General features: G+C 39.2%; 1 protein-coding gene across 12 annotated transcripts in view; it reads right to left on the minus strand.

Moving 5' to 3' along the window:
• Positions 1–25,300, minus strand: part of TBL1X (transducin beta like 1 X-linked) — a 200,912-nt gene that overhangs the window by 24,084 nt on the left and 151,528 nt on the right. For all 12 annotated transcript variants that reach the window (XM_074814871.1, XM_074814866.1, XM_074814865.1 and 9 more), the window contains 3 exons: positions 15,823–15,968; positions 12,849–13,098; positions 5,985–6,117 (listed from right to left, as the gene is read on the minus strand). In XM_074814871.1, coding sequence (XP_074670972.1) covers positions 5,985–6,117; positions 12,849–13,098; positions 15,823–15,968 — 529 coding nt within the window. The remainder of the gene's footprint in view (positions 1–5,984; positions 6,118–12,848; positions 13,099–15,822; positions 15,969–25,300) is intronic.

Here is a 25,300-nt window from a genome sequence, read left to right on the forward strand (position 1 = left end):
GAAAGTATTCTGATTTCTGTTGAATGATTCAGTGAACCCTGCCTTATTAGAGGACCATAGTTCAAGCACAATTCAGAAAGATATTTAATCTCCTTAGCCCACAGAAGCATTTCTATCTGCATGATAAAGCAGCTCATTCCAACATGCAAGTCATGAACACTTGAGTAAGAGGTATACTGTTCTGTGCTATGGTAGAGTACTGCCAAATTTTAGAAAAGTTAGTCCTAAAAGAATTTTAGTTCATGCTCTCCAGTCCCAGCATAATCATGAATCAAGGTGGACAAATGTTTGCAGAATTTTGTTTATGACATATAAAATCTCCATTCTGTAACTTTTCAGCACAGACATTAAAACAGTTGCATATGGGTAAAGAAATCTGCAAGACGGTTGTTGAACCTTGGTATTTCTAATCTTCAGCTGCAAGTCTTATAATCAGTTATTTTGATGTGCAATATTGCTAATGTGTATTTAGTGCTTCTGGCTCTAACAGGTTAGACTTATTTTAAAAGAGATTATTAAAAGCATAAAGGGAAGGAAACTCATCATTTACACACCTAACTTTTCCTTAATAAAGCAGGTCTCTTAAAGTAAGAGTTTATGTTTCCTAGGCAGTCAGAAGAGGGAAGTGCCTTGGAAGTATCCAGAAGGAGAACTCTGTCACACTGATTCTACAACACTACCCCAATAAAGTCACCTGCTAATGAATAAGCACTTACAGTCATCAGAACTAACACCCGGCACTGACTAGGATTATTCAGAAAGGTAATTCACAGTGGATCCTAAACCACTGATATGAGGAATACAGCAACTCAAAGTATTATATATAACCCAGAGATGATGACAGAATGTGCTGGTTTTGCCTGAAAAAAACATCCTAGAAACCTAGAAAAATCCTTTTGGCCTAGAAACATCCTTTCTTGCTTCTGAGAGACACAGCCGTAACGGAAAGATCTTGGACAACAGCTTTTATGGCTAATTATTTTGCTGACTAGGGAGAGCAAAGGTGCACAGAGCACCCTGCAAGAGACAAAGTTCCCCTGTGTGAAAGAGGCTGGTATAGATCAGCAAAGATAAGCAAAGAAACCTACTGCTGGGTTTTGGGAATGAGGCCAGGTCCCTCTGCTTCACGGCTACGAGAATTACTTGAAGGGCATGGCTCGATGTAACAGAACAGAGCAGGCTCTTGGAAGCAGCAGTTGAACATGCTGACAGAAACATCCTAAATTCAACTGGAAAAACTTTTGGAGTTCAAGGCTTTAGCAGCCTTGACGTTCACAGTCCATCCACTTCTATACCAGGAAATTTAAGCATGTTCAGGAACATTCTGGGTCACTGGACCATGACGACCTGTGCTAGCAAACTGACAGATTATTCCCTGGCCAGATTTTGGCCTGTTTTAATTAGCCCTCTTGCTTGGGGCCCTGACGTTCTCTCTGAGTAACTCCTGGGCATGGCTTGCTGGTTACAACGTCCAGAGATGATTCCCAATGTGCAGTCTGTTTGGCAGCCAGGACAGTTTGCTAGCACAGACACTGGCCACTCTGTGCCAGTTGGCCTTCAGTGCCTAGGAATATTCCCAGGCGTGGTTAGTTTACTAATGTGGACGTAGCTGTAATGGGTTTCTGCACTACCCAGGGAACATAACCATCTGTAACAATTTACATGTGTCATAAAATTAAAACTTAGATATTGAGAGATATCTCATGGAAGAAATCAGTCTTTGAAAAGGTGGACAATTGTTTTTTAGGAGCAAATTGGAATTATGGCCAAAAATGGCCAAATCTTGAGATTTAGCCAGGAACCTACTTTTTTTTTTTTTTTAACCTGTCCAAAATGCTATATGCAATTTTTTTTTTTTGAATGTTGACTTCCTTCATAAAGGGTAATTAATCCTCTTATGTGGCTGTATGTATGAACTCTACTGTACTATTATAATGCTTCCGTTCATAACATCTAAGCATTCTTCTCATAGGCATCTGGTGACAGTCATGCCTTTGATAGTCTTTACTGGTATCTCTATCTCCTCCATCTCCCACTTCAAGGGTTATGGGTGTGGTAGAGGAGAAGGAGCAGCTGCAGAATATGTTTTTTCTGGCTATTTGATCAGAGAAATTCTGGTCTCTTACTGTTGTTTTTTTTTTTTTTAAATAACCCTTTGCAAAGTCCACAGAGTATATATTCCTGTGCTAGCCTTCACACCCTAAAAAATCATAGCAGTTGAGTAGATAGGACATCACATATCAAAATCCCTTTCTAGCAGTGGGTTATGCACTAAATCTGGAAAACAATGCTCTGGTTTTGGGTAATTCATTCTACAAACAAGTCCCCTTACACAGCTTGCTTCAAATTAGGTTGTGAACTTGCATTATTCTTTTAGTGCTTTGAAGATTACATCAGGTTGTTGTCTAAACTGCTGCTAATTGTTAGAAAAATTTATTGCTTTTATAACGAGGCTTGAAGAAAATACTTTGCTACAAATTGAGATTCGATTGTGCTAGGCACTTTATAAACAGAACAAATGTGTTATTTCCTTTATTTAATACTTAGATTTTTATACATATTTTTTAAGAAGACAACAGATGGGTACAATCAGGCAGATGGGAAACCAGAAGAAAACTACGTACTGGGCAGCACAATATGGCCATTATAGAATCTAACAATTCAGTGTTTGCGCATCAAACTAACTGCAGTTTTCTTTTTTGAAACATTACTTTGTAAAGGACAAACAGAACTGCAGCACACTGTATGTCTCGGGAAATTTCTCCCCCTCACTTAATTGGTGCTGTAACACATAGTTTACCTGTAGATGATAGCTTGAACAGTTATTATACCAGACACCTCAAATGCTTCTTTGTGCAGTGGCATAATCAATCACTCAGCTCTCTTCCTTTGGTTTAATTTTCTTCTGTGCATTGTATGCCATTTCAGTCATGTAAGCTTCATCAGGCACTCACTGCTGCTGCATTACCTGAAGGCTAACTGCATCACATACTTTTGTTTCTTATGAACAGGCTAAAATCTAATCAAGATGCACATGAATCTAAATTATTTGCATCTTCATTGCATTGCCATTAGCCTGCATGAGACAGAGCGCCTGACTGTACTTTCTAACCATGCATATATTTTAAATGTGCTTCCAAAATCACTAGCAAACCGTATAAGACAGACCTATTACACTTAAGGGTAAAGCTTAATTGAAGGGATAGTGAGAGGGTACTCCTCTATCTTAGACATCTGACTAATGGTTCTGATTATCATCCTCCAGGTTTACCTGAAGCTGTGTAAGCCATTACTGTCCCAGGGATCCATCTACCAGTGCTTATCATCCAGCAGCAAGGCTAAACACCCACTGGTTTCTCAGTCACTGCAGTAGAGATGCCGGTTTACTAAATGGTCCACCGTTTAAACTATGCACACTAGGACTGTCAGCCACAGATCCTAGGGAAGCAGACCAGTATGGCAAGCACTGGCAGAGAGGCGAGTCAGATACCAGGAAGTAGTTACCAATGCTAAAGTCAACAGATGAGGTCTGAGCACCTATACTTAGGAGTCTTAACTCCCTGTGGAATGAGTTGAGAGATGTAGGTACCTGCAGAGGGACAGAGCACTTGAGCAGATGCCTAATTTCAGCTGTGCAGATATTCTCCAGAATAAAGCAGCATCTTCACTTCATCTCAGGCGCCACCAGGTGTCCCTAAAGAATAATTCTGTATGGTATCCTTTCTCCCCACCGATTTTCCTTTAGGTAATAATGTGGGTGTGCTAACTGATCACCTGCAGACTGTTCTCCACAGAATTAAAATAAATACCATAATGGATAAGTTTACTATTAAAAAGTATATTGTTCAGGATGACAGGGCTAAAGGAGATGTATTGTATCACCAAACACAGTCCCTTCATTTGAATGATCCTAAATATGACAGCGATTTATCTCAAACGGCCCATGAAATTCTAATTAAGTTTGTCTCCACTATGGGAAAGCTCTTTCAGATTTTATGAAACCTTCTCTAGATTTTAATCTTTAATAAGAGACAACCATGAAAACAATTTACTGACGTTAACTAAATTCTTCTTAATTTTTGAGGTTTTCTTCACTATTAGGCCATGATATAACATCTATGGGGTAGTCAAAGCATTTAGGGATAAACTGACAAGTCAGAGGAGTAGTACAGGAACATGTTTGTTCCAGATCATTTGGTGCTGATTTACAAATCATGTAGGCAGTAACATTTCCTGTACAGATTCTTTGCTTTCCCTTGATTCACTTATTTTTCCTTGAAAACATCCTCCCAGGTTTGGACTGGGACGATTAAGGAATATTATATGCTACAGTTGTTCCACGTTTGCCAATCCTAATTTTTATTTATTTATACAGTAAATATTTTTTTTTTTTTTTATAGCTCACTCAACTGTATGCTGGGAAATCTGTGTGAAGTAACTGTTTTATACTTGCCTATTTTAACTGGAGACTGACCTTAATGAGCAGGACTTCCCATCTTAATAATAATAATTTGCTAGGGGTAAGTAATACTGCCAAGCAATACTGCCTGAGACATTAGAAAACAGAGTGGGTAGAGGAATACGGTTAGCAGAAAATACAGCAAATGCATGGCAGAGGAGCATGCCTGCTATTACTGCTCTTGTCTGTACCATGGCATCACCCAGGGACCCTATGACAAACCAGAAGACCCACTGACCCTATGGAAAAAAAGCTGAAAACCAAAGTTTTTCATCCAAACATCCTACATACAGTTCTTGCAAATTCTACCACTATATCCATTTAAAATTAATAAATGAAGATACTTAGTACTACAGATGCTAAAAGTACTATTGGCCTTGGACATTCCAGAAATGAAGCATATTCAGCGGGATTCTGTTTTCTAAAAATCCAGTTAGTTATCTGAAATTATTCTTTGGAAACTTCTGTCTTCACTCTCTTAGAGATCTTGTGCTGTTTATCCAACCTGGTATTTATTCTTCCTATTTATTCTTTCCCATTTGCACTCTAATTCTTTGTTTTCATGTATTAAGTCAACAAAGATAAGAAGACTACTCTGATGATAATGCAAGAAGTTGGAAGTAAGATAAGGACTCTCCTCCTCCTTGTAAGAAACATGTTCTGATACTGCTAAGCAAGTGATGAAGACCCATTTATGTCCTCTAACTTATACCAGCTCTCTGTCAGACTTCTTAAATATAGCCTTTATTTTAAGGTTTTACTTATTAAGCATGAACAAACACAGATTCCAACAGTGTCTGTATATAGCTCTCGAGGTATGTTTACATTACCATTTTCGTTGGGATCAAAAGCGCTTTTTGTAAGTCAATCTCTTCATTGTCCCACTTACCAGGCTTTGGTTGTCATTGCTGAGCAGCCCTGCAGAACACAAACTAGACTCCTTTCCAAAGACACTGAATGAAAACACACCCTCAAACCACTCAGCTCATCAGACAAAACTAGGTCTAGCCTGAGGCCTCCCTATCCCATGTAAACAGTGGTGACGTAAGGTCCTCACACAGTAGTTTTGCTCTACAGACCTACTCCTGTTTGTGCACCATGCTAATGCAGACATAGCCAAAGAGAATTTCTGGTTTAGTGTCTCCATACTTTTAAAAAGAAAACATGGATGTCAAAGACCTTCTGAGACCTCAACGTGAACCATTAGCTAAGAGCAGTAAGAGTAGATTATATGAACCTCAAATACTCTGAGAATTATCCATAGTTATTTTAAAAATCTCTAAAGAAAATTTATCTGTATTCAGGGCCACAGAGAGTGGCACATCTTAAATGTGCAAATGCTTCATATTCTGCGTCACCTTATAATTACTTAACTGCTACACAGGTGCAGTACTCCTGAAAGAAACAGTTGCAGGCTGAAAAAAACAGTGAAGAGAATACTCATTCATCTCTAGTACACACTCCCAAGTTCTTGCATCTCTAAATATACTCTAATTGCAGCAGCCGGTTTCAGTCATGGTCTTACCCAGATGCTAGCAGGTCACCGACAGGGTTCCAGGCACAGATGAACACCTCTGATTCATGGCCTCGAAGGACTGTCGCTTTGTTAGGAGGAATTTCAACATCCCCATCAATTTCCATTGGCTTTGAATGATTATCTGTAAGGAAATATACCAGAATTAAGTAGTTTGTAAGATGCTCTTAGGTCTGCTTTAAAAACAAGCTGGCTACCCATGGTCTAAAGCTTACAGCAGTGTATACACTGTAAATAATATTCTATGTTGTGTCACTGACCATATTACTCTATTTTCTTCCTGATGATGATACAAATTTATGATACTTCCTCAAAATGTAGAGCTTTCCAAAATATTTTGTATAAATGCATGTGACTTCTCTTCCAAAAAATAGTTGGCATTTATTTCAGTATAGGTTTTTTTTGAAGCTGGCTTCATTAAAAATGACTTACACATTTATTAAAATAGCAGATTGCCACATTTGAGAAAAGCTTTATGCTGTTCTTTTAAAAAAGTAACATACAGCACATACATTTTCTTACACAGTGTCCTCTAAGTAATATGTGTACTACTCACAGATGAAGAATAGACTGAGTAAGGGCCTCATTCCCTGAGCGTGGCAGGGAAATGGTGAGTGATCACCTTCAAGGATATCATGATATATGCAAAGGTACTAACTGAGGCATAGATATTCTTAATGTGCATGCTGTTATTCTGGGGTTCTTTAGAGAGTGCAGTCTAAGTAACTTTGGTTTATAAAGCTCTTCTATTTCCTTAAGAAAAAAAAGTGAATTTAAAATGATGAATTTCTCTTAGTGGCAGCAATTCATTCCAATTTGCATCATGAACAATGTTTTCACTCCAGCTTTTCATTGCTTCAGTACAGATCTTCCTTATTCAGCTCAAACTACGCTTCCTGGCAGCAATGCAAGATTATTATCCTCTGCAAACAAGACACCAACCAAGGACAGGTAACACACTGACAGAGCAGACTGCGGACGGTACACACAGAGGTGTAGCCCATTTTGCAGAAAGCAGATCTAACAGTGGAGAGCTGTCAGGCTGGGGGAAAGGCAGCCTTGTGTTATCTAATCAATGCCTTGGCAGCTGATCTGCTCTGATTGATCAAAATACAAGTTCTCTTTCTGGGTTAAGTCTTTCAGTTAGTCATTCTTTAATCACATATGGAGATCCATAGGTTCGCAAGTGGAATAATTACGCTCCCTTATTGCCACATGTTTATGGCATTTAAAATCAGCCATCTGTCCTGATACTTAAGCTCTGCTGAGCTATTGCCCATTGACTAGCAAAACAGACTGTGACGTTGCACAACTGCCATCAGAAGATCTCCAGATTTCTACCCTCATCCAGGCTTTCAAATACCCTGTTTTGCTCTATCTAGTTTATGCTGAGTCACCCAAGTAGCACTTCTCATTGCATATTTGGTTAGATACTGTATTAACTATGTCTGTGCTGTATCTGCACCATAGATGGAATGGAATTCACATGTAATTCAATGAGTTGCATAGCAATGAATATCAACATTAGAAAACAACTAACAGTAGTTTCACAGATCACATTTTTAATTAAAAATATCTTTATTTTTAACTACACTTATTACCTATGGACTTGTGTAAAACTAAACATATTACAAATGCCTATTTGTAAAATCTCCACCTATGCTGAGTCCCTATGTTAAGCACTGTCCTTGATGATTCCCTATGTGTATAACTACTAAAATTAATATCGTCAAGATACACCAGTACTCAAGATTTAGCCTGACGCTAGCAGCTGGGAACTTTGATATGATATTCTGAGCAATCAGAGCAATGAAGAGCAAAGCACTATTAAAATCCACCAGAAGATACGAGTCTAGAACTCGCAATCCTCTTGTTTCTCAGCACAGCACAGAATCACCACGTTTAAAGCATATTTTCATGAGAAAAACAGCAGCATGGTAATGGCTATGCATTCATCTGTGTCCTGTTCACAGTGTGAGCTGGAAGCTGGGGGTAAATCAAGATTTTTCAAGTGTTTTAATTTGAAAAATTTAAATGAGATGCTACTCTTACCACATTTGATCCTACTGTTACCTGCCTGGCTCTAAAGGCAGAGCTGCTTTTCACTCTCAAATAAAACCAAATGACAGCTTGGAAGAAGCATTACTCCAAGGTCCCAGAGTCATGAGATGCTATCAGAGCAAGGCCATCTGATACTTAGGAATATTTTTGGTTTGTACAGGGCCAGATGGAGGAACTAGATACACACTTTGAATGTTATTAACTGCTGTGAAAAAAACCACAAATAGTCATGCTGTGAAGAAGAAACCTTCATTGGCTGATACCTGCATTAGTACATGCAAGACTGACTGGCCTCTGGGAGCAATGAAATACCTGCAGGATTATTTTCTATTGTCTTCCAGTAAGGATTTTGACACTACAGCATTGGTGGTTCAGGAGAAAAAGGAGGGAAAGTTGACGAGTCTTTTGGAAATTGTTCGCAAATGTTCCCATTATATGCGCTTTCTTCCTATTTTCATCAGTAGTCAGGAAAATTCATACTTAAGAGTGTTACTGTTAAGCACAAAACTTAAAATGCCCCATTGAACAAACAAGACAGTTCATGCTTCTGCAATACTGCTTCAGGCTCTTCTCAGATTCAGACAGACACTAGCAATATAAAATGGATATGATTATGGTAACAAAAAAACCCTGCAGAAACCCCTGAGCACAAGATGGCACCCTCGTAAGAGTGCTGAGTCCCTTACACAGCATGAACTCTTGTGAGCCCTGGTCTCATCTGAAAATTTGGCTTTCCTATGGATGCAGCTACAATGTGCACATGGGAAACATGAATAAAATAAGATGCAGTAACCATCACAAATAGGCGCTTTTTTTTTTTTTCCAAGTATCTTCAGAGTAGAAAGCTCTCGCTTAAGACCTCATTTGCACAAGGAATGCATCTTGGGGGTGTTTCTGAAAGAGAGGACAGTTCTACCAAGTGCAACAGACCCTCATAAGTGAAAAACTCAAGTCTGCAGGTCACATAGTTAAGGACTCTGCCCAAATGAACACAAACCGTTTTCTAAAGGCCAGAGTCTGCTTAAGTTGATTAAGTCTATGCTATATTCTTCTAATTTTTTCCCTCAAACATATTAAAAATCCCAAACACTGGAAATTAAGTCATATTCCCCCAAAATATTATGATTAAGTTAGAAAAAAAATATTCTAACATACCAGTGAGTAATAACTCCTCTCTATTTGCTCCAAATTAAAAAAGATATATTTTTAAGATCTTACCAGTGCTAACCCTGTCTTTTCTCAGGAAATGTGTTTTTTTACTTAAATCTTTGACAGGCCTTCACTGAAGTTGTTCTTTATGGCTGTAGTTACAATAAAGGAACTGGGCTCAGTCTTTTTTCCAGAGCTTTATTTTTCTTAAACCCAAGCCAATCCTTGCAAATATAATGAAACAAATGACACCAAAAATATTTGCGTTGGAAAACAATCCAAAGTTTGGCTCCATTTCTACATGCCGATTTTTATTTTTTCTACTAATTTTTAAAGTGACTCAAAGCTGAAAACATTACTCAGGAAGCAACAAGAGAAGGCAGCGATTTTATTTATTTAGTATTTGAATCTGACCCTCAAACCATTATTGTTAAGATTTTTTCCCGTCTCTTCCCTTTCTTAAATCAAATCACCCTATCATGTTATATTGATAACACCACATACAAAAATATATCACACTATATTAAATATATTAAAACTTTTTTGGGAAGACTTACAGTGTCAGGGAGTATTCCATATCAGAATAAATGCAAATTAGGTAACTTCCCAAAGAGCTCTCTTTCACCCGTTCCCCCCACCCCACCTTTTTATGACAGGTTGATATATGGGTGACTTCCAAGTTATGACTAAGGACTAGCACACCATCCAAACTGATCCCAGTATATGCCAGTTCTGTGGAATCCAACAGTGAAAATGAAGGTTTGGGAAGTTTCTCACACCTTCTGTATCAGCAGTCTTTTCTACCCAGTAGGTCTCCCAGCTTTCACCTTATCCATGTTACATCCTATCCTAAACTTCTGCCCTATGCATCCTAAACCTTTTGTCCTTATCTAAGACATTTTACATCCTGTCCTAAACTTTTGTCCAATCCTACCCTAAACCTTTCGTCCTAAGCCAAGCTCTTGCCAGATTTTTTGTCTTAGTTTATCCTAGACTAAAAAGACTCTCTGAATGAAGTGATAAGGGAAAACGTAAGGCTGGATATACAGTTTGCCCTGAATAAGCAATGAAAAAGAAGGGTATGACCTTTTGTTATTTCATTAACATAACTGTATTTTTCTAACTTCTAACAAGAGAGGGAAATACAATTGTAGGAGTGTTAATCAGACCCATGCAGCAAATTGCCAGCTTGATTTGTTAGTCTTTATTTCTAGTGGTTTCTAATAACTACGGAGGGAGATATCTTGGAGTTTATTTAAACAGGTCTGTTCAAGGATGTGAATGCCAGTTTTGCAGTTCTGTGTGCATCTCCCACGTATAATCCTCATCTGCAGTTGTGCTACACCACCTTGCTGATATCCTCCAAATGCCTCAGACAGAAAGGTTATAGTTCTCCCAAGGTGAGGGAGGTACACAGATCAGAGTTGGCTGCCCCTGGATTTCTCTGCACCCTCTCTCCAGAGCTCCCTTCTCCTTAAATTGCCAAGCTCACCTCTTCACCTGGGATGACCAACTGGCACAACAGCAGCTGCCAACAACACATGCCAGCTGGCCAGCTACTCCTCAAGGACTTCATGTCTTCCCACTGCCACTGCCCACTTAACTTGTCTGCCCAGTAGCCTGCTTAGCTACAGTAATGCTTTGAAATTTGCTGTCTGGTAGAGTATCTCATTGGTTGACATGTATCCTACCTCTGTGAAATGTTACTGGACAACACAGTGTCATGTTCTTGCATCCTGCTCCAGACAGAGTTATTGGATCATATTAAGTCATAGAGAGCTTCTCAACACTCCAAGAAAGGTCTGCAACTCTTTGCGAAAATCCTCCTATTAAAAATCACTGTGAGAATTATTATTTTTTAATAATAAAATGGCAGACCTGAGAAATCAAGGCTTAGAGTGTGGTCATACATCTGAACTGATCTGCAAGGCTTTTCTTTTGTTAATAGAATAGTACATGTGTTTCTTCAGATCAGAAGGAAAGTCTGAGCTTATTAGTGATGAACTGAAACTCAGCTTTCTACCTTAAGAATCTGTTTTTTTCGGTCCCAAGAGAGGAAGTCATACCCCCAAAATTTTCACACATTATCTAATGGAAAGTGTTAACAAAGAAAATGTCAGCATTTGATACATTTAAAAGTGCTTTCATTTCTGTTTGCACCCCTTCACATATGAAATAAGTTCAATTTCAAAACAAAGGGTCAGTTGGAAGTAAAACATAAGCAATCCATAGTCTAAAACCAGATTAACATTTTCAAATTTTTCAGAACTTTTTTACAATTGGTTTCTCAAATGAAAAATATAATTTAAATCACTGCAGTTTTATTGGGGGAAACTATCCTGTCTAACTGGAATTCTCTGACGAAAAACCTGGTTTGAAAGCATTCTTTCACCAACGCACAGAGGAATCTATTCAGATCAAAGAGAAGATGGAGACTGATAAAGGTATCTACGCTGCAGAACAAATAAAATCTGTTACATGACCAGAGTCCTGTCCTGTTACTTGTCTAAGCCAAAGAGCTGTTGGGGCTTCCTACAAAACCTGCCATGCATGTTCCTCTAGAATTTCCTTGGAAAGCAATCAGGCATTAAAGTCTCATTTCAGAAGTTAGCCAGTGCCCTAATATGGCTTGCACACAGAAAACGGAACCATTAATCATATCTGCCCCACAATGTTAACACAGTCATCAAGATCCAGTTACACAAGCAGGTATGTCCACTCCTAGTTTTATATGTCTGAGTTCAGATGTCTAAGATAAGAGCAGAGTCTCCCGCTGTCACCAATAAACAAAGGTGAATTCAGAGCCCTTAAGAACTGACTGTTCCCACAGACTAAGGAAATCTTGGGAAGGTAGGACCTTCAATTAGGTATCTGCAGTGGACTGTATGACTAAGCATGTGCTATTAAAAAGGCAAGGAACTCTTTCCACTGTGCCTTGAAGACAGGTTGGCTGCATCCAAGCTGTCTGCTGGGAACAGTTCTTGGCACATGTGACTCCCCACCCCATGCTTGGCAATGCTGTTCAAGAATGGACAGCTGGTATAATCCAAACTGGGCCAAGGACCATACCAATAAAGCTATGGACGATCCTGTGCTTGGCCATGCTGTACAGGAATGGATAGCTGGTATAGGCCAAACTATGCCAAAGACCATGCCAAGGCTATGGATGATCACAGGAGAGTTTAGTGCTCAAGGCAATGCTCTGGCCGTGCTTCATTTACACAGATACGGCTTGTAGGTCCCAGTGTCTCAACCTCTCTCCTTCCCAGCCTTGCCAAAATGACCAACTGTGGCTACAGCTTGTCCCAACTTTTATCAACTATCTAAAAGCACCTAGAGTTGACAATGTTAATGAAGCTTGGGTAGCCTGCTCCGAGGAAAGAGCATACAGCTCCATTTCTTGACACTGTCTTCAACTTGCAATTCTGAAGATATCTGAAGTTTTTGGATTCTGAGAGGACAGAAGTAGAACACAGCACTGTGACATGAAACGTTATTTTTACTCAGCAGCCTTTCTAGAAATACCCCACCCTCCTGAAATGATTCCCCTGAGTTCTACCACCTTGCAGACACCAACTAAGTACCAGCATATTACTGAAACTCAAATTGCACTGTAGTGACAAGCAGCTGCATGGGTTGGCTTACTTATTGCATGTGCCCCATTCTCCTCTCCATTCACAGTGGCTTCTCCGTTCTTTGGTGTGTTCTGCTGGGAAACAGCAGTCGTCGTTGCTCCCGCTGTTGCTGCCGTTGCTGCCGCTGCTGCCGCTGCACTGGCTTGTTGCTGAGCTAGTTTCTCTCTGAATGCTTGCTGCCGGGTCTGAACAACATCAGGCATCACTGCGTCTATCAGAGACAGTGATTCTATTGGCCTGCCATCAAATACTGTACCATCCTGCAGGGAAAACAAGCAGAAGTGAAACTGCAAGTTCAGGATTTTCACCATTGAGGTTGACAAAAAGGTAATGATATAAAAAAAACAAAATTGGGTTGCGTGAAGGTACTGCGCTTTGACTTAACCAACAGTGCCACATTACTACAGACTGTCCCGCTCTCAGATCTGTGATGGTGGTACTCATGTTCCACTTAGAAATCTGTTCGGTGAATATGTCATTTATTGGAGTTTTATAGAAAACTCAGGCATATATAAACTATTTACAGATGCAAAAAAATTATCCTGTGGAAAAAAAAAAATTCTGACTGATGACAGAAAGTTTATCTTTCCTTTGTATTTGGAAAAAGAGTCATGGCTAAAGCTGTCATGGCTAAAGCCATGACAAAGGCAAATAGACTTTGGTTGCACCTGCAGAGGCACAGGAATGGAAGCAGCTGATGAATAATGAACTTCAGCCAAAATAATATGTATACACAAATCCAGTAGTTTCTTACAGAGCATACATCAGCCCAGCACCACCAGTTGTAGCTGACTGGACAGGACTGTTTTACCATTGTTTTTCCTTTATTCCGCTAGTTTTAGTCATAATAGTTATGGCTTTCATCTTGATTTCTGCAAATTAGGATTCAGGTTTAACAACCAATTGAGTTAATTTTTAAGGGCTGTTTTTTAAGACTTAATACAGACTCAGGTCAACAACCGCTGTATCTACTTAGCTTTGCTTCACTTTCACTTTCCTATTATCTTAAATATAGGAATATCTTAAATATAGGAAATAGGTCTCTGTAAAGTGCCAATTCACTGATCTTCTGCAAAATCCCTCTAATTCTTTGAAATAATAAAAACCTACCAGTGAAAGATTTGTGTTTGAGGAATAGCACATAAGATTTGGATATGTATACATGAAGTAGCTGGGAAACAATACAGTTTTCAATAGATAACAGTAACTAATAAAGAAAAATAGCTGTTTGGCTGAATAGTATGCTTCTGTTGGACTAGTCATTGAATTACCCCTTACAATTACAATATTAAGATAATAAATATTTGTTTCCTCATGGGGAAGAAAAAGGAGGAAAGAGTCATTAGAGAAGAAAAATATAAGCTCTCTTTCTCCTCAACGTTTTTTATGTAAATGTCTCTATCGACATTTATTTGAATTCTGGCTCAAATCCTTGCTACACAATGAAAAAAATGTTTGCCAATGGATTTTGGCATCTTACATTTTTAACTGTAAAACTGCTCACTGGACTATTTCCAGGACTGCCCCTTAACAGATCATAAACAATACTTAAATTTCATACACATTAGTTTACACTCACTGATTACTCTCCACTTTAAGTAATACACAAAGAAGCATATACATAGCCCTTACTGGTGGCAAGAATGGCCTTTGCTTTGCTGTAATGTACCTAACAGTATGTATTTGAACAGAACCTAACCACGATCAGAGCAACATAAATCTTAATGGTGACAACCATTTTTCTCAACTGAGGCCAATTCTGAAGCTAGATGCCCCGGAGCAGATCCCTACAGCTGTCATACAACCTGAACGGGTAGGTGCTGTTCATGATCAAAGTTTCTAACTGTGTAGCTCCAATTTCAGGCACAGGGCAAAATGTTAAGCAGCAGCAAACTGGGACAGATTACTAACACTGGTTTGTTGTTAAAACTGCATCAAAGTGCAGCTTGGCATGAATGTCAAATGTCATTGCCCCAATTAAAAAATAACACATACACACTCTTAAACACGGTATCGAGTCATGAAAAGAAAACCACACAGAATGGTAGTGATAAAAGCAAATGAGTTTCCAAACTCTGCATTGCAAACAACACAACCTCTTCTCTATTTTATATTCCTTTGTTCTCACCCATGCTGCTCACATGCTACATTCGGCTATAGAGGAAAAAGCAATAGCTTTTTATATATTAATATTTATTACAGATCTCTGTCAATTGTGAATATCTATGGTAAATATTTTGTAATGCAGTACTTGCTTATCCGTCAGGTTTCACTCCCACTCAAAGCATCATGCCTTTAAGGTTGGCAGGACAAAAATGCTGGATTTTCCCACATTTCTTTGTTTCCCCCGGCAGTTCAAGGACAACAGAGACACTTTGTGGCTGCTTATACAATCCCCACAGACAACCAGTTCCCCAGCCAAAGTAAGAATTTACACAGAACCGTTTTGCCATGTACATGAGAGGTCGATGCCTGATCTTACATGGTCTAAGCCAAAGTCATTGAAATCAGACAGAGTCTCTCCAGTGATCTCCGTGGATTTTTGATCAGGTTTCTTGTGACTTACAAGTGCAGTGCTAGTGCTGCTTACTAGCAGGTGTCAGGGAGTGACATTTTAACCTACACTGCCGGCTTTTCCTGCCAAATCCTGCTGTGACCTTGAAATGCAAGACTGTAAACACAGACGCATTTTCTCATTTGCTGCAAGAATCTGTGCACCCATGTTTCTTTGACTGGGGTAGTGGAAACACCACTAATGTCCACCTAAGCAGCACCAAGAAGGCCTGAATGCCACAGCCAAAAATTGAAATATGCATCTCTCAGATGAGCCCTCTCAGAGCTCTTCAGCTCTCTGATGGTGGTGGGGCAATACATGATGAACAAAATTAAACCAGATCAAGAGACACCGCGGAGTGGTGGCTTGTGTCTCTCTCTGGGCTGTTGGGACGCATCGCTTGGTGTTGAGTGGTGGTGGTGGCACTTACTTCGTTGATGCTGATCTCAGCCTCCACATACTGGAGCCCCTTCTGGAGGATGGAGATGAGTGCGGCAGGTGGCACTAGCGTTCCGTTGATGTTGGACTGGCTGATGTGGCTCTCGATACCGAAGGTGAAGGCCGAGTGGGAGAAACCTGAGAGCAGGAAAAGGAAGCCATGACATGAAATCTAAATGCACCAGCCAGATACACCTTCACGGTCTAAAAATAATTCTGCTCCGTGATCTGAGAGATGCTGCCGCGTAAGCAGAAGGACGCAGGCTGGCTGCATGGAGCCAGGGAGGTTAACCAGAGCCATCCTGACCACCCTGCCACCGCCCATCCCCCCCCCTGCACATACAGGGGAAACCGTATAGAAATGGAAATGCACGCAGAGAAAAATAACCACAGAACTGCACTAACTGAAAACAAACACATAAAAACCAGGAATTGCCACAAGGGCAAGTCCAGCAATAAAAAGTGCCTCAAACCTTCATTTCCCTTGCTGCATTTCAGTGTTGGTGTTTCCTGAAGCTAAATACTTAAATCTCTATCAGCACGCAAGTTGTATAAAATCAAGGCATAGATGCAGCTGACACAGGGGAGCCATTCCCTTATACCAGTGAAGAGATTTCAAATCCTCTGCTCATTTATTGCTGAGTACAATATGACGTGCAGAGCATTGCCATTAAAATGTGAAACAACAGAAAGGCCACTCCTGTAAACCTATTTTCTGAAAGTGAACAGTAACAGTTAAAGTAATTAATTGGGATCTGTCAGGCACCAGACGACAAGCCAGCGCGGTGGCCCGTCTTTATCCAGAAGTCTTTCTTTTCCTTGTTTCATTTTTGTCATTGTCTGACAAATAAGGGGTAATGAAGGTGACGGCACTGAAAATTAAAGAATTTTGGTGGACAAATTTTAAAGAGTGGTGCCTTAAATGCTGGCTGAAGCTGTTTGAAACTGTTGCTGGGTATGAAGGCAAACGCTGCAGAGCGACTGTACATAGGGGCAGATGCGGGAGGGGGAGGGGGAACAGGATGTAGATATAACTGTAGGAACCCATTTATCACCACACTGTCTCCAGAGCATTAATCTAACATTAAAAGCCTTGGGGAAACCACCCATGCACTGTTTCAAACAGGAAGAGCCCTTGCAGCCTCCACCGACTAGACAAGAAAGAAAAAAAAAAAGAAAAAGAAAGCAGCTCTCAAATGAAAATACTTCCGTTAAATATAGCTGCGCCTCTTCCCCTTGTCAACAGTAGTTTCATTTATAGTTTTGTCCGTTAAGGGATTTCCCCCATATCACTGCAATGTCCAATTGTGTGTGGGCTGGAGGACAGGATTTTGGGCTCACTCCACAGCAATGCTTTCTCTCTCTCACTCAAATTGTTTTCAAGATCCTTTTTGCAGCTAGCTCAATTATAATCGTAGATAGATAGCAAAAACAAGCTGAGAAACAGAATGCCTCCCACATTTGAAACCGAGGTATGTATTTCTCTGTGATTCTCTCCCCCTACACATTTTATTCTGCCACTGTTTTTCTCCTCTTCCTGGTAACAGTCTCTACCCTCTCTGTTCCCAACCCTACCTTCCCTTCCTAGCAGTCCCCCCATTTTGGGGGATGCTCTGGACACTTTTTAGGAAGCAGCAGGTCCACCTATGAGCAGAATTATGTAGGATTACAAGGCATAAAAATAAAGCACAGGAAAAAACACCTGAAAAACTACAGTATCATGTATCTAATCCCCAGTTCAGTCCTTATCCTGTATTGCTCTTTATGTCCTGGTCTAGTTTATGACCTGCTGAACCTCCTGTTGCATCCAAAATAGACCATGTTTTTCCCTTATTAGTTTTGCAGGACATCTAAGCACGTTACTGGGCACCACAATGAGAAAGAAATCAAGCACTGAGCATACACAGCCTGTGTCTGCGAGATCCAGGACTTGAAATCTCTATGTATATATAAAAACATGGCATAAAAACCAGACTTAGAGAATCAGATCCCACTTAATTTATGTGTATTTAAATTAATCAACGACAGTGACAATACCTTATTGAAAAGGAATGAACTTTAAAATGCATGATGGATAAATCAGCAAATCTACTTAAGAATGGAGAAGAATAGGAAAATCAAGCTGCTGTCCAGAAGCACTGAAGTTGATTGCTAAAAAAGCCAGCAGCTAGTTTGTGAGTCAGCAGCTCAGAAAATTGTAACATGGTCTCCAATTCAATTGAAAGAAGGATGGCATAAAAATGGCAACCAACTAACATCAACAGAAAATGTAAAAAAGCGTAAGATCATTCGGATGGATCTACAGTAGCCTTAATTGTAACTATGACTTTGTACCTCTCATTATTGCATTTGGTATCCTGCAGACTTTTTAGTTGGCTGCTGGCATATACCAAGCCCCATCTTTGCCAGCAGACAGATGATTGTGGCACACAGCTAACCTCTTTGTCCAGTACTGAGTTGCCACATCTCCAAAGAGCAACACATCTCACCTCACACACGTGAGAGAAGGGACTTCTCAGCACAAAACCAAGCTGTGTTATTGCAATGAATCTTGTTAATTTACTGTTTCTCTCCATGCTAAGAAACTACTACCAAAGCACATGTTAGATGAGGAAACACAAAACTCCTGGCCACACTTCCACTGAAGAGCAATCTCACTCACAGATCTCCAGCAGTTGTGACAAACTTTCCTAAATTCTTATCTGATAAGATCTAAATACTGAAAATCAACAGAGCAAAACTGCTTAAGTGGGTGCTACTGGACACTGTGTTCCTCACCCTTCTTGGAAAAATCCTCCCATAAAATTGTAATTAATAGAAAAACAAACACAACAGAAACAAATCAACCAGCCCACTGACTGATAGCTAATTACCTCCTGAATGCTTGTACCACTGTAGCATTTAATAAGGCTCATATGAAAGTAAACTGGTTTTAAAAGTAGCCAATGCAGTTAACAAAATCCTGAATGAAGCTGTACCCACGTCAGTTTTCTGATAACACTGAAGAATCACCTGAGCTTTGCTTTTATAGTTACCAGATGTCATCAGTTCTCTTTGGGGCTCTGCACATGAGTACACTGAATTATATAGAAATGTTGCAGCTCTACAGTTCAGTCTTACAAAAAGGTGATTTCTATTAAACAAAGGCAAGTTTTTTTCAAATGTTAATTTGTGTTACAAATGTTAACTTGGCTCTCCTTCTAAGTTCATGAAACCACACTGGGGAAGGCAAAGCCAAGACACAAGCACCATCCCCCTCCTCCAATGATGCTGCGCAGGCTGTCAAGGCAGTTGGGGAGCGAGAGCAGAGACAGAAGGTGCTCTGCAAGTGGGGATTTGAGGAAAGGATGCAGTAGGGATGACATGAAATTACAATAGACCCAAACTCAAAATGCTTTAGTAGCAGTGAAATGAATGAAAGTTGCAAATCTGTGTCCGTATGCATTATGTCTCATAAATTCTGTCATTTTAGTGACTCTAACAATCACTCTATAAAAACAGTAATTTCTATTCAAACAGCACCAATAGATGAAATCTTAATGTAGTAAACTCTTTGAGGACACATGCAGTAAGACTATGAGCTTTTAAGGTTAGACATGAATACACACTGGTTTCATACCAGCGAACTTGACAGTCACTTGTGATGTGACATGACCAGTGCCCTAGATAGCATCTTTCAGCAGACTTGAGAGAATGACATCCAGCTTTTTTCTACCTCAAAAAAGATGGGAAAACATAAACCATCAAACTATATATAATCTGTAAATACATTATCATACATGAAAAAAAAAAATCCAAACGAACAGTACAGATCTTAGTATGATCACCTCAAAGGGAGGTGACCTATCAGTTGTGGAATAGTTGGTCTTGAAAGATTTCATAAAAGCATAGAGGAAATAATGAATGCAGAAAAAATGACTTAAATGGCACCCTCCCCAAACCTCAAAATTGTTATGCAAGTGCTTTTAACTTGAAAATTGAGTGAAATTCCTCATTGAGAGATTCCTGCACTTTTTTGTACTGACAGTGATAACAGGTCCTGGTTCTCTGCTGTATCTTTTCCCACACCAAGGTGTCTGTATATACTCTCAGTGGTACATACACAGCCATTTGGGAATTCTTGCCCTAGGCGGTGCCAAAAAATGCATATGTAGGGCTGCGTTTTGCAAAATTTCACGGAGATTTTGCTGTAACTGCAAAAATGGAGATGATCGAGTTATTTTTCCCTTGGCTGCTCCTTTTTCAGTTAAAAATGGCCTCCCCTTAAAACAAGATTTGTCATCGATCATAAAATGACTAGGTTTTATTTAATGAACATAATGTGGCTCTTTGATCTGCAGGCTACATAGTTTTAATTGTTTGTAATATGCCTGGCTCACAGCAGAAATGCCTGTCAAACATAGATGTAGGAAAGGGCACTGGGCAGCCACGTGGCCTGGGGAATGCCTTGTCTTCTCCAGAGATGTGTCTCACCTCTTCTGGGAGTGAAGGTTCTTCTTTTTAGGCAAGCAAGTGGGGTGCTGCTGAGTATTCCCCACGCTAGCTCATTTGGCAATCACAGATCCAGCTAACTGACATTCACTAAGTGCTCCTTTCATTTTCTGATCCCTTTAGCACCATAAAAAGCAAGTCTTGTTTAAACTGCAATCTTAAATTGTAACAGCTACAGCACCTACTGCTGCGTTTGTACAGGTGAGGGGAATGACAAAGAGTGCTCTGTGGAAGCAACGAAGTCTGAAGTGTTTCAGTGTTTGCCGGTTACTCAGGAGTTACCTTGGGGATGCTCTGATTAGCAAGAGTTAAGTGATCTGTTGAATACTATGAAAGTTTCTGTTTGTGAATTAGCTGGACTTAGTTTTCCCCAATAAATCTCACTAATTCACTGTTCAAATAAATTTTAAAAATATAAAATATAAAAATATAAAAATTAAAAGTTATTTTCAAATTAGTTTAATTATTCATAAGATTCTTCACTGAAACATTTGTTACTGTAGAATGAAACAGAGAATAAAGAATTATGAACATCAAATTACCTTTCACACACATCTCAGGCATCTTTATGATGAAAAGTCTCTATTGCAACACTGAGAGTAAGTGACAACCCATTCCTATAAATCTTTCTATAACTAATGCCCAGTGTGGCCCTCTGTCCTGGAAAAGAGTGAGATTTCATATCGAGGTCTGTGTCATTTCCTTTAATAAATTTTCCTATTTCTTTAACTCAAGTAGTCCAGATTGAGGTTTTCAAATCCAGCGATCTTAAATTCAATTTCCGGAAATCACTAAATTAGTGAGGTTATTACCTCGATAGAAAGAGAGAAGAAAAAATAATCTGACGACCCCTTCTTCTTCTGTAACAATTTAACCATCTCGAGGTGGAAATAATCAACACTTCTTATTTCATTGATGTCTCTGACATTGTGTTGTCTTTCTTTTTGGAAATTTCCAGTACCAGCTCTTCCAATCCTCATCCCTGAAGTAACACACTGTTCTCTTTGAAAGTATTTGGCAGGTACAGGATACAAAAATGAGCAAGGTTTTAGAAATGATTAAGACTTCTGGCTCAGTAGAACCAACCTGCGACTGCTATAATGGGATCCACTGGCAATCTCAAGCTTTCTGGCTGCATAAGTGCCTGTTTTCTTAAGGCAGTCTTGTATCTGGCACTACTGCTGAGACTTTGACCGATGTAAAATTCATGCAAGAATGTAAGGCATGTAAGAGCTGACTACAGCTGTACAGGCTGCAGGGAAAAAAAAAGATGGTTCTATGGGGGTAAAGGAAAGTCATCTTTATGACCATAAATGGGTGTATGGGCAAAAATCCTGGGAGATTTAGACACATCAAGTAGAAACATTCCACAGAATAATGAGTCAAAAGAAAATCACATGCAGGAGGAAAAGATGTCCCCACATGGTCCCATCAGCTGCTTTACCATGTTACCAAACCCAAGTAACTCCAAAGCTGCTTGCACAACTGCCTGCCAAAGAAACCAGATGCAATCAGTGGAATAACATCTTCCTGAGTTTGATGTTTGGGTCTTGGGAGTGTCATCTAAGCAGGAAGGCAAAAAGGGAAGAGTGGCATAATGTGGTCATCTGAAATACATTTGGAGCCCCACCACTGCAGTTTAAAAAAATTCCACTTAAGTAGAGTGAAATATGACCATTAACAAAATAATTTCCTCCAAATACTAATGATATACAAACAACACAGTTAACACTAAATTAATACTTTTATGGGTCTGGATTTAACAATGTAGAGAAGCAAGGGACATGTATCACTAAGGGCATTTTTGAATGCAATTTCTGGCTGCAAAACCAGAAGCAAACAGTTTAACTTAGAGCAACTGTATTTTCTTAATCCTGGGCCTAACACACACTAATCTAGTTCCTGAGGTAAATGACATAATTTCTTGCCCACTGCCCAAGACAATACAATGTTGTTCTTCACTGCACTTGACTGCAGCTGCCATTTTAGAGCCTAGTATTTCCCCTTCTATATGATGCACAGAGTGAGAACTGAGAATGTAACATGGATCCCTATGCTTGCTTCTCCTTAGGTTTCTGTCTAAATGTAATTATGTATCCATAAAAATATGGTCATAAAACCCTAGTGTACATATGCAGAGGCCTCGCAAAAAGGACACCAGTTTCTCCAAAATACATTCAGCTGCAGTTAACAAGTGTCTGGTGCCTCAAGCCGCTGATAAGATTCTACAAACGGTTAACAAAAAAGGTGAGCAAAAATCCTACATCACATCTTGTTTATTATTCACAGCAGACTGAGATTCTTCTCCTAGCTGAGCTTTTTCTTTCTCGGTAATACATCCTAGAGTGCCTCTCTGGTTTTGGCAGTGTCTGCTTATTTTTGAAGAGTTACCTTTGCAATTACATAAAGGGCTTAACAAGGACACACATTAGCAATTTAAAATAGACAACCACAGTTGAAATATATTTTTAGAAAAATCAGCTGAACAATAGGGTTCGTACATTTGTTGCAAGATTAGGATTGCTGAACGATTAAAATTATTTCCAGAACCCTGGGAAATGTGTCCTGTATTACAAGCTCTTTCACAGTCCCTGGGAAATACAAAGAAAGGATCCCTATCTGTAGCTTGTGTTAGTTGCCAAAATTATAGAGTGCTTAGTTACCCCAAGTTTTGTAGAAGTGATTATTCACTAATATTAAATGTTACACCCTTTTTTTCCTTGGATATCTGACCTGTTAACCTTCTGCCAAGAATTCAGATTAAATGTCTGCTACCCAAAATTATTTTACTATGTGCCTAAGAATGTTTTTGACAGTTTTTTTTTTCTTTTTCATACAGTAAAATATGTTGGAAAAGATTAATACAACTTGGAAATGATCTTTTGATGAGCGATACTTGGCACTCACTGTTTAAGCCTTTCTGAGGGCTGCGAATTAACAAAAAGAGAAATACGATACAGACAGAAAACAGAACACAAGCAATGGAAAGAGGAACTCAAAATCTTTTGAAAACAAGGTCTGAAATAATCCTCTTTTTCACTCACTCTGTGTAAATTAGACTGACAATTGAGAATAAATGTCAACACAGATCTAGCCATTTAATGCAACTATGGGCAAGGTTTGAAATAACCTACAGAGGCCACGGCAAGAAAAAAAAAATAAAATCTTTTCCTTCTAAATTAATGGGATGCTGTTTGTTATCTTTCAGCCCTGTCTGTGCAACCAAACATCCAAAGAGGCATGCATCATTCTAAGGATCACATTTATGGAAGAGACTTTCACAGTCATATATACTTCACAATTTATTTCCATAAGCTATGTTCTTCTATCAGTTCTAATATACACCTATAAGCAGTGGCAAGTAGGACACCACAGCTGACACTCAGTGGACATTCAGAAACTTCAACACCAGGATGGTCTCTGCTGATGGTGACTACAAACTGAGTCCTAATTCAGCTATGCTGGTTAGGTGTGAGGAGGGGTGCTTTGTAACTGCCATAGCTGTGAGGCAGAAAGTCCTCAGTGTCCAGGTTATTAGCAAAACTTGCAAAGCTGCAAGACAGAGCTTCTTTCACTGGGCCTGGAGAATCATAAGAAAAGCAGTAAATTGACAAATGAGTAGCACTTCACTGGTTTTACTAGCAAAGCCATCTTGACCTACAGGTATCTGCCTTCCATCCAACATCCTATTTTCTTAATACCCCTGTAATACTGCATTTATGGAAGCTTTAAAAAACAGGACATGAAGTGATCAGAACCAGTATCTGTGCTACGGAATAAATTTTCAAAGGTGTAATTGTTTATGTTTGCGTAACTTAGAAGTCACCATGTTTGCTCAGTGTCTAAGATCCAACACTTATATGGCAACTTTCAGGCCAAAGAAAAATTAAAATAGCCAAGTTTAGAAAATTGTGAAGAGACCTAGAAGGAAATACAACGTAAGCAGGGTTTTGCAAATGGCAAAAACCCAAGATACTCAGTGTATTTTTTCCCTTCACAGGAGCTTACAAAATTCTGCACTAAGTATTGCTTTTCTTACGCTATAATTTATATTGCTGTTGTTATGCAACAGGGGTAAAAGACACAGAGGAAGAAGTTCTCAGAAGGACCTCTTGAATGGCACCACAAAACATCTGAAACTATTGTTTATATGTATATATATAAAGTAGGTATCTTTTCACTCTAAGTCTGTGTATAAATGCACATAAAAATGGCTCTCATACAGCTTGTTACATTCTTTTGAAAATATAACCAGAACAAAGTATGACAAAACCAATAACTTCTTTAGCTGTAAAAATATTTTTTCCTCTCCATTGTGGAATCTGGATTTTGGGAAGCTGATCATCAAATACTTCTAGCATGTGTTCAACTGCTCTACGAAAAATGTACACAATGTGGTTTTGACTCACACAGGTGCTGTTGGCTTAGAAACCAATTTGCTTATCTCTAAAGGAAGCTGGGAGAAGTATTTACCTTTAACCTATCAGCTTCATCCTTCCCAAGATCTACAGCTTTGATAAGTTTAAAAAAAAATGGTTTTGGAACTGCAGCCCAGTAAAGCTTGACTTCTAATGTTGACCTTGATTTTCTTAAAATGTAGTTAGTATTTGCAAAGAGAGTAAATGATTACTAGCAGAGATAGAAACTGTGCATAATAATACAGTTCTTATTTGAGAAATGGATTTGTCTTTTCAGCAGTCACCCATCCTCCAGCTATGAAGTATAATTTCAAATTCATAGTCAGTCTCACTGTTTCTGGAATCATACAGTCACTTCCTCCACAGTTTAAAAGAAATACAGAAAGTAGGGGAGAGACTAGAAAAAGAAACATAGCAGCTGTTTATTAAAACCCCTTATATACCCTTTTGATAGTACACTATTTTTTACTACATATATATTATACTGGGGGGGTTATATTATGTTACATTATATACTATATATATAGCTACAGATGGTTTCTCATTAGATAGGAATGTTCA

This window comes from Strix aluco, chromosome 2 (genome assembly GCF_031877795.1).
Source record: "Strix aluco isolate bStrAlu1 chromosome 2, bStrAlu1.hap1, whole genome shotgun sequence".
Classification (NCBI taxonomy): Eukaryota; Metazoa; Chordata; class Aves; order Strigiformes; family Strigidae; genus Strix; species Strix aluco.